Source organism: Anabrus simplex, chromosome 8 (assembly GCF_040414725.1).
Source record: "Anabrus simplex isolate iqAnaSimp1 chromosome 8, ASM4041472v1, whole genome shotgun sequence".
Taxonomy (NCBI): Eukaryota; Metazoa; Arthropoda; class Insecta; order Orthoptera; family Tettigoniidae; genus Anabrus; species Anabrus simplex.
The window spans coordinates 177,918,656-177,929,349 of NC_090272.1; the positions used below are offsets into that span (position 1 = coordinate 177,918,656).

The window sequence follows — 10,694 nt, forward strand, 5'->3', positions numbered from 1 at the left end:
AGGTCCATTCAGCCTACGCGATTACAACTGAGGAGCTGTCTGACGGAGAGATGGTGGCCCCGGTCTAGAGAGCCAAGAATAACGGCCGAGAGGATTCATCGTGTTGACCAGACGACACCTCATAATCTGCAGGCCTGCGGGCTGAGCAGCGGTCGCTCGGTAAGCCGTAGCCCTTCGTGGCTGTTGCGCCATGGGTTGTTGTTTAGTGGATGACTGCGGAGACAGTGAATTTTGAAGTGAATTGTCTGTTGCAACCCTGTTTTATTTCATTTCCATCGCGTTTTATGTATCAGTCAGTAGAGAAAAAGCTTTCTTCTATACATTCAGCATATATCATATTAACTCTATTGAAGTGATACTGCCTGTACATTTAATTCTGCCGAAATAAATGCAGATGGACATCAGGAGAGATATGCTCTCGTCAGTGGCTGTATTTTACATGAAGTGGGTCCTGTGGAGGAACTTTTATGTCATAATTACATCACTTGGGGCATGCAGGGAAGGGAGGGAGAAAAAGCTTCCTTTGTCCCTCGGTAGTGTGGAGGGGTGAAATATAATGGCACAGGGGTATAATCCCATTTGGTGGCCCCCCTCACCGCTTTTAGCTCTTAACTCTATTACTGGGTGTGAAATTTTCCGGGGATTAGGTCTAGCAAGTGATGCTTTCTGGAGTTTTACGCCTTCAGTTGCAAACAAGGAATTTGTTGAGGAAGCGTCTTATTGCTTAGTTGCGACATTGTAGAGGTATGAACTTTTAATACTAGAACAGGGTACGTTTATCTCCTCAAGTGATATGATTTTTATTATTATTATTATTATTATTATTATTATTATTATTATTATTATTATTATTATTATTATTATTTGACATAGGCATATATGGGCTACAAAAGCACAACAGCCTTTCGTTATTTCTTCAGGGTGTTTTTCCTTGCCTCTTCATTTCCTACCAGAGATCTTTCAGCCTCGGACTTCCCCTTAGCCACTTTTCTGCAGAAATCTTAGCCCTTTCTCGAGGAGATATGTGGGTGATCCTTTACCTCTGCAACTTCACAAAATCACTCATTTCCAGACATCTTCCGATGTAATGTTCGTTCTTTTCAAGTCCTAGTGCACTTCTTCAAACCAAAGAGGTTGCGACTTTCTCGTGAAGAATGAGAATTTTGTTCGTCAGACTGTTGGTCCCCATTCTTTTGATATGTCCGTAAAACATCTCTTTCTCATACCGATTGTGATAGCCTTTCGTCGAACTTTTTCGTAGAGCTCGTTGTATGACCACAGATGGAAAGTGAAGCCATCTCCGGGAAATTACTTGGACTAGAAGTTTACGTAAGAATTTCCTTTACCGCCGATTTGGCCGTACGGTTAGGGTCGTGCAGCTGTGAGTTTGCATTCGGAAGATATTGGGTTCGAATCCCACAGTACCGGGCGAGTTGGCCGTGCGTTAGAGGCGCGCGGCTGTGAGCTTACATCCGGGAGATAGTGGGTTCGAATCCCACTGTCGGCAGCCCAGAAGATGGTTTTCCGTGGTTTCCCATTTTCACACCAAGCTGTACCTTAATTAAGGCCATGGTACCTTCCTTCCAACTCCTAGGCCTTTCCTATCCCATCGTCGCCATAAGACCTATCTGTGTCGGTGCGACGTAAATCCACTAGCGAAATCCCACAGGCGGCAGCCATGAAGACTGATTTTGGTGGTTTCCCATTTTCACACCAGGCAAATGCAAGACCACGACCGCTTCCTTCCCAGTTCTAAACCTTTCCCATCCTTGCGTCGCCGAAAACCTTCAATGTTGCAGAAATGCTTATTCTGAGTAGAGTGTCAGCTGCGTATAGACACTCTTGCTTGACTACTGTTTGATTGTGTTTTTATTTGACCCGACAGGTTAGCGATCTTGAGTTGTTTGCCTGAATGCCATATCTATTTTCTCCCTCTCTCGAGTTCTATATTACTACGGCACTGTTTGCACAAAACGTAAACTCCTATTTAGTATCATATGAATATGCTGAATGATTTTGAAACAAGTTCGGATTATTTATGCGGGTTATTGGAGATGGTTGCCTCTTTCGATTGTAAAAACATTCTCCCAATTTGAACAGGAGTTATTCGAGAAAAATGTTGAAATGCAAGCACCTTGTGCTCGCAGTTTTCTTCGTGTTATAACATAGAATTTAAAATAACGAACACCATGCAAATGCTGGGATTTTTCCTTTTGAAATCTACGACCGTTCCCTTCTCGGTCTTATCTCCATCCCATTCTATTGTCGCCAAAACCCTGCATGTGTCAGTGCGACATCACTAGGAAAAAAATTGAATGGAGTTCGTGATGGCAGCAAGTGTTATTTGGAAATGAAACAAGAACTTCGATATTGTATTAAATACATCGTAGAATATTTATGAGACAGGTTTCTTTTAAGAAAAGCTATATGCTCAGCCAACAACTAAGAGATTGTTCTATTTTGAGTTTTTAAGACTTATCCTCTGTGGTGTAGTAGTTAGTGTGATTAGCTGCCACCCCCAGAGCCCCGGATTCAATTCCCGGCTCTGCCACGAAATTTGAAAAGTGGTGCGAAGGCTGGAACGGGGTCCATTCAGCCTCGGGAGGTCAAATGAGTAGAAGGGGGGGGGTTCGATTCCCACCTCAGCCATCCTGGAAGTGGTTTTCCGTGGTTTCCCACTTCTCCAGGCAAATGCCGGGATGGTACCTAACTTAAGGCCACGGCCGCTTCCTTCCTTGTCTATCCCTTCCAATCTTCTCATCCCCCACAAACCTCTGTTCAGCATAGCAGGTGAAGCCGCCTGGACGAGGTAATGGTCATTCTCCCCAGTTGTATCCCCCGACCCAGTGTCTCACGCTTCAGGACACTGCCCTTGAGGCGGTAGAGGTGGGATCCCTCGCTGAGTCCGAGGGAAAACCAACCCTCGAGGGTAAGCAGATTAGGAAAGAACGAAAGACTTTTGTATTGACGGAACGATTGTGAAGGGGAAAAAAAAAATTATTCCATTGTAGCCACCCGAGCTGAGATTTTTTTTTTTTTTTTTTTTTTTTTGTATAAACCCTGTTGTCTTTCCAGCCAATTCTTTCCCTTATTTTCTTTAATTATTAAGAAAAATACTTAGCGGAAACACGCACAAAATGTCGTTCGTCGCGGCTAACCGAATTTTACAGTACCATAGCAAGTAGTGGAGACTCGGGGAGCAATGTGAAGAAATGTTCTGCGACGAAGGGTAGCAAGGTCAAGGTCACCCGCTTGCCGCGCGCGTTCGTCAGTCTGGCAGTCTCACCAGTCACTGTGTCTTTAGTTCTATCTAGTGTCTGTTACTTTGTTAATGTGTAATCAAATAATAAATGACTTTCTAACTGTATAATCATGCCGAACTTGTATTTAATTGAAATACATGCGTAATTATTGTTCCGTTGGTGAAAGTTGTGTTGTATAGTGCGTTTATTACCCCACTTAAGTCGGTAGACTGTCAATCTTTACGACTGTATCGAAATTAGCTCAGAGAGCATCAAAAACCGTTTTATAGCATTTTTTTTCAATTTTGATGTCTGACCCCCGCCACCGTATCTCTTGGACCCGGGTACATTTTGTACATCCCCACTTCTAATTCTCAATCGCCGCTACTGATTGAGTGGCCATTTTTCGTACCGGGTAATATAAAAGTTAAAATTAGTTTGACAATTAAATGAATGTAATTAATATTTTTATTTAGAGGGAAATTATGACAATACCGTGTTCTGATATACCACCAATATTTCAATGGTGGATGAGGAAGTTTTTGGTCAAAAACTTATATTTCCTAATAATTTGTGTGGAACAGAGTGGATATAACATGGTATTAAGGAACATTACATTTGTTATTAAGATACAGTACCGTAGCTCTGTTTCTGTGACGTCAGCCTTCATTATACGATGATGATGATATGATGATGATGATGATGATGGTGATGATGATGATGATGCTTGTTGTTTGAAGGGGCCTAACATCTAAGGTCATCGGCCCCCTTCATTATACGTAGACCCTAATTAGTATAGAGATGTTCATGCCTGAACCTGGGGTTTTTATGAATAATCGTGGTTTATTTACTACTTTCATCCACTTACAAACAAACTGTGGATTTTGTGCTGATATTAAATCGTCTCTATATCAGTAGGTTCCTATTCTTGATGTAATTGAAATTTGAATACTAATTCGTATTTTTACTTCGAATGTCACATAATTACCAGATTAAGGTTAGATTGTATTTATTTTCTTTATGATACATTTTCTTGACAGAAATAGAGATATATTTTCCTCTGATTGAAATTAAGATGAAATGTATTTATATGGAAACGTAGGCCTATATATAGTCACAAGTTAACATTTCGAAGTTCTTTCTGAGATGTGTATCTGAACATCGCATGTTCGCGCATTCTTATTGAAAAATCTGATTTTGATGATGATTTTGAAGGTTGATATTGGAACAATGATGTTTTGATGTTTGTTTCTTAAAGCTTGGGTGTGGATAACTTGTCATTTCTACTGGGGAACTTGTTCGCTATTTAATGGTCTTTGAACTGCTTTCCACATAAATCAAGATATTAATCAGTTTTCATTGTGCCCCTTGGCTCCTTTTATCCCATATTAGAAAATTTAATGGTCAGTGGCAGCCGTCGGTAATTTCCGAATAGGAATATAAATGTCCTACAGGCAGATCTTTCTTGGCATTATTTTATTGTGTATATTTCCATTTGTATTTACTTGTTCTTGTCTCTGTTTCTTACACATATTACTCAGATAAGCGTTGTATTACTCTGCTTTTGTTTGTTTATAATGTTGCGCAAAACCTTGAATAATACTACAAATAAATATGTGATTCCAACACTGTTACACATAATCTTCTTCCCATAACCTAGGCCAAAGCTGAAGATTACGACAGTACTCACTGTATGTTGTATGATTCCCTTTGTAATGGCTAATAAACAAACCTGAAATGTTCCTCATAACATGTGGACGTGTAATTGAATTATTAAATAAACCCTGTTTTGCGCGGGAAATAGGCTTGATCGATATATGACATCATTTTGACTGATGCACCTACAGCTGGTTTTCGAAGTTTTTATTTTTATTTTTTCTGTTTTGTTTTAAGCTTTTTTTAATGCTCTTTGAGGCTTGTGAGATGCTTGACTTTGTTAACTGGTGGCCACGTCTGAAGTAATCGATCAAGCCTGTGACCGCTGATCTGTCACGCTCATGTGCTACCATTCTTTATGTTGCTGTTCTTATCTGGGGCTTGATCGATGACGTGAAAGAGTGTGTACCTTTATTCTGGAAACGTAGGATTTCCAAGAAGTACTTTAATCCAATCATTCTCCGTGGTCATGGCATGTTAGTTCTCTCTAATGGCTTTCTTGTCACACCTGAAACTTCGTCTCTTCACGAATATTATATTTATCCCCTTGAAACCATCCCTATGTTTTAAAGTGATGTTATCATACAATAAATGTTAATACAAAAGTTTAAACATTATGCAGAAAATGCCTAAAAGGCTTAAAAAGACCTACAGTATAATACTCCTGTATTTGCGATTTGTGGAACAAAATTTCAACTATTATAATCTAGAGTTTTAGATTTGTGCTGATACAGTATCATACTTTAAATTCTTTGTAGTTTGTATTTATATCACGCAGTTGGCTCAAATATGGACAGAACTTTCATGTCTGAAACAGAAACTGTGATTACTACTACTACTAATAATAATACTTATCGTTTTAACTCGTTTTACACTTTAAAATTCACAATTCACGATTTTTTTGTGTAAAATGCATGAATATAAAAAACGGATTGTGCCAAAAACCTTTACAATTTGTCAAATACGGCTGATTTCTCAGTTCGTGAAGAAATTACACAGCAAATCTTCAAACTTGCTGAGACTTTTTTAACACCTTTTTCTTAGTTTAATCGCCATATTATTGTAAGTATTAAGAATGATAATCATATGTTGACTTCACTGTCATAACGAAATAATTTCTTCTGTTCAGTCATTACAGATTTGCCTAAAAGTAAAATTTACAATAATCAATACATTAGAATATTTTGTATTTGTTCCACAAACTTTTAGCTGTTTTAATTTTCCAAATACTTGAGTTCATATGTCATTCTTGAGTTGTAATTACATGAGAAAGAATAGTTGTGTGGTTTTCAGTTGAACAGTAACAGTAGAGAAAATAGACTTCAGTCCTGTAGTTATTGTCCAATCATTAAAAATGTGATGTGTGGCAAAAATTTGTTATTTTATTTTTTATTAGAAACGTGCGGTCGTATGGAATTGCCAGGCTCATTTTGTCTCGTGCTGCTCTTCATCAAACCAAGTTATAATCTATTGAAAATGCCTCATATTTCAAATGGTTTCAAATCTTTCAATTCCATTTTTCTCTGATTCACTCAGAAATAATGTTGCAATTCACATAGAAAGCTGAAATAAATGAGCAGGTGATGTTCTGTAGGTCAACTTTTAAGCATAATTTTTTATTAGTTATCATCTACTAAATTATCAATACGTACTAGGATGTTTAGAGTTAATTGATACTTCTAAATCACCTATAAATTCAACACTTCTTTCGATGGTTTCTTTTCACTTATACACCATTTGAGGTTGTAGCCATATACAGGGTTTACCAATAACATATGGCAAAAGTTTCAGGATAAATTCCTCACATATAGAAAAAAATATATTACATAGACATGCATCCAGAAAATGTTCATTTTGATGTTATGACTCATTTTCTACAACTCTACATAGTTTATTAATCATGGGAAACACATGAGAACAGAACATACCAGCATACCACATAAAACTTTTTCTTTAATGAAATGTTCAAAATGCCCTCCATTAGTGTTGATACCACCATCGCTTTGAATCCCGGATGCACAGAGTATTGTGTATGGTTTCATAGACTTCCACAGTATGGGCACGAAGATTCTCTATCTTGTGGTTCAGTACACAAAAACTTTCAAATGCTCCAAATATAAAAGTCTAGTGGGTTTAGGTCAGGATAGTATGGAGGCCAGAGAACCGTTTCCTTATAACATATTTTCTTCTTCTACATGTGAGGAATTTGTCCCCAAAGTTTGGCCGTACCTTATTGTTGCACACTCTGTGTTTGCTTAGACTAGGCTTGCATTGCTAATATCACATACTGAAATTCAGTATCAGCACATTAGCATTGCATAAGTTCCTACATTTATGAAATTACAGAACATTATGTGGTACTGGTCTTCCAAATTATTTTGATTCTTATAGCCGAGGAAGGACACGATATTAAGTACAGTCATTCTCATAGGAGAAACTATACAGTGTGTGTATTAATAGAAATAAGAACTCTTACCTTCAAAATTAACATAATTATATTTACAAAATGAACATTCTGTCATATTTCACAGTCATTGTATAATATTGAAATTTTGTCTTGCAAAAAAGTATCATGACAAAGCTTGTGAAGTACTATAAGTTTCATGCATGGTATCCTATCTAAGAACGTTAGTGAGACATTTAAAAGGTTATTTCTTTCTATTTACACCAATAAGAAACCGACAATCTCTGCAATCCAGTGTACTAAAATGATTGTTTAAAAAAATCAATGTATCATGCCATTGCCTAATACGAGACCACGGAGAATAGCCTGCTCTGAATAGCATAATTTGTGTTTAATTTCACTTTCAGAAATTGATCTCTAAAGTCAAAAGAGCTCTGTTGTATTTTATTAGGTTACTTCCATTTTTTTCCTAGCATAGAGAGCAAGACCCAACCAGCTGATCGATCAAGCCATATACAAACAATAAACCTACAAAGAAACTAAAAAAGAACTTGTTGACAACTCATTTTTTTGTCCCTTTCAGTTTATTTAACTCTTTTGTTTCTTTCTTTTGTTTGCAAGTCAGAAGACCAGTCTCAACAGCCCCTGGCGGTGGACGACGGTGACTGTGAACGGAGAGTAACCTCCCCTGAACCACCAACCACCCCCTTTCGCGCCCGCCGACTCGCCGCTGCGATCACCGTCAGTCCAAGGTACCACCAAACAACCAACCACAGTACACACACTCTTCGGATTCCAACTGATATTTTCTTACACACAAACATACAGTTTACTCAATACCATTTGTTCGTGGCGTTTGTTTTATCTCAGGAAACTTCTGACGTTGTGATTTTCTATGACACTACTACAAAAACAATAATGTTTTTATTGGAACACCTCAATATGGACAGTGCAAGGCCCAAATCGGTAGTTAGAAGCCTGAGTAAAATACGTTCACCTGTGTGCCATTCTGAAAAACATTTTCTATTAAAAAAAAAAAAGCTATGGCTTGTATAGTTTTCCACTACATAATAAATTGTTGTACATCTACAAACTTGAACATATCTGAAGAATTTAAAGGAGAGAGTTGTTTTTGAAAGTTGAAAATCGATAATATAGGAATTACATTCCATAAACTAAATCACTGAGGAAAGAAGGCTACTGAAAGCAAGAATAATGTTCCTTTTACTTGAAATGTCTGTTTGTTGATTCATGTTCTGAAAAATTGATCTTTAAATATCTATAAGGTTTTGAAAAGTGAATGTTTGATTGAACTGTTGATATATAAGCCGTATGTTGTTTTGTTGTTTTGAGTTTACTCATAAGTATTATGAAAGCAGTGAGTTGGGAGTTAGCAGAGACTGAAAATTATTGCATGGTTTTATGCAAATTGATGCAAACTTTATAGAATGTGATGAAATGAAGAAAAGAATTATGTTTTACTTGTTTAATATTTGTTTCAGATCACATCAATATTATGATAGATACTCTAGTTAGTATACTTGGAAGTTTGATATGTGAGAGCACAATAATTACAAACAAAAAGTTATTTTATTTTGTTAAAAACAAATAAGTGTGCAGTAAAAGAATTTTGTGTGTAGAATATTTTGATAGGAACTAGTCGAAAACAATTTCTGTATTATATGTATTATAAACAACTAAATTGAGAACACCTAGGTGCCTCCACTGTGCTGCCAACACCTTGAACAATCACTATCATAGAAATGTCCGTCTGTTATCTGTTTAAATGCACACCACAGATGAGGTTTTATCAAACAAAGAAGATTGTTTTCTAAGTAACTAGCTTGATATTTCTGTTTGTTCTATTGTTTCATTTAATGCAAATGGTTGTACCCATTGTTGTTATTTTTTTAAATTCATGTTTTATTTAGAACTTCATTCTCTTTCCTGTTTCTGTTTTTCATTGTTTTTTCTTTGTGTATAGGCCTACTGAAAATTTTTATTAGTTTACTATATCTTTCTGTATATTATCTTCTTTCTTCTAGGAAAGAGAGTGTTGCAATGTTAAAAATCATATACTTGATATGATGAAGTGTACAGTGTTTCTTATTGTTGCTTTTCTTTTGTACTACTTAATATTTTGGTACAAATACACTCTTCAGAAAATATTACTTCATATCAGTTTAGAAGAATATGAGTTTACTACGGTACAATTTGTAAAGTTTAGTAGATAAATAATACAGTACGTGAGTCTGTAACTATACCATAATATATGCTGTATCTGATATCTTTAAAGACATCTTGGAAGTTGATTGAAATATTTCTTGAAAGTATTCCAATAATCTGAAACAATTTGTGATGTCATTACAGGGTATTCTTGTTAGAAGTGAAGTACCTACTTTCAGAGATTCTGATTCTGAATATTTTCATTCTGGAAAGTGCATAGGCATATTGGAAGTAACATTTTAAAGTGTATTGATTTTCATAGGCTTTTTATTTAAAAATTCATAATTTAAAAATATTATCAGAATATTTAGCTGATCTATAATCTTTCTCTAATTGTTCACCAGACTGTATTGATGTGTATCAGATTTTTATACTGAATGTCAGAAATGTATGGTGCAATAATAATCATAATTAATACATAGAAATTAAAGCACAGTTATGGAAGGTACAGAATATTCATTTGTAAAATCTGTTCTTCACATAAAGAGAAAAAACATTTATAACTTAAACGTGAGTTGTTTTTTATATTTATTTATAATACATAGTCAAATACATAAAGTTTTTTCTTTTTATTTTTTGACAATTCATGCAATTTTATCAGTTAATTAATCTGTTCACAGAATACAGTTTATGAATATTTTCGAACTGTCAGATCATTGTTGAAATATAAAGCAAATAATGAAAATGACTTAAAAGTATATTTCATCAATACATTGTTTGGGAAAATTTGCTGATATTTGCAAATGCAGTTAGTATACACTAATAGTTGAACAAATCTTGTTATCTTTTTTTGTACAGGTTTAAAAATTTATAAGAAATGCTGTTTTCTAGTTCATAATAGGCCTACAGTTAAAATAAAATAGCCCTGTTGTTTAAATGTAATATTTGATGTTTTTCTTTTGTATATATTTTAGTTCTTTTCTTCCATTTTCAACTTTTAGTTTGATGTCATTGCATGATCTGTGTACAGATGATTAAGAAGAGAGTCACGTAACTTTTAGGGGTTTAACTGCCCAAAGTATGGTTTTTATATTTTCTAAACTCGTCTGTGGTATGCACTCTGGATAGTGATTTGATGGTAGTTTGTATACTTGAGTTGTCAGACATGCTATTTATATACACTTCAAAGTATGAAGTATTTGGATAGATGTGGTTTCGATTTGTAC

At 35.7% G+C, this 10,694-nt stretch overlaps 1 protein-coding gene across 2 annotated transcripts in view; it reads left to right on the forward strand.

The window, feature by feature from the left end:
• The window catches only part of LOC136878921 (homeobox protein prospero), a 30,863-nt gene extending 20,453 nt beyond the window's left edge, over positions 1–10,410 (forward strand). The window contains exon 2 of one of the 2 annotated variants that reach the window (XM_067152534.2): positions 7,924–10,410. In XM_067152534.2, the coding sequence (XP_067008635.2) occupies positions 7,924–7,984 (61 nt within the window). In that variant the 3' untranslated portion in view covers positions 7,985–10,410. The remainder of the gene's footprint in view (positions 1–7,923) is intronic. The other variant, XM_067152535.2, reaches the window with a different exon arrangement.
• The last annotated feature ends 284 nt before the right edge of the window (positions 10,411–10,694 follow it).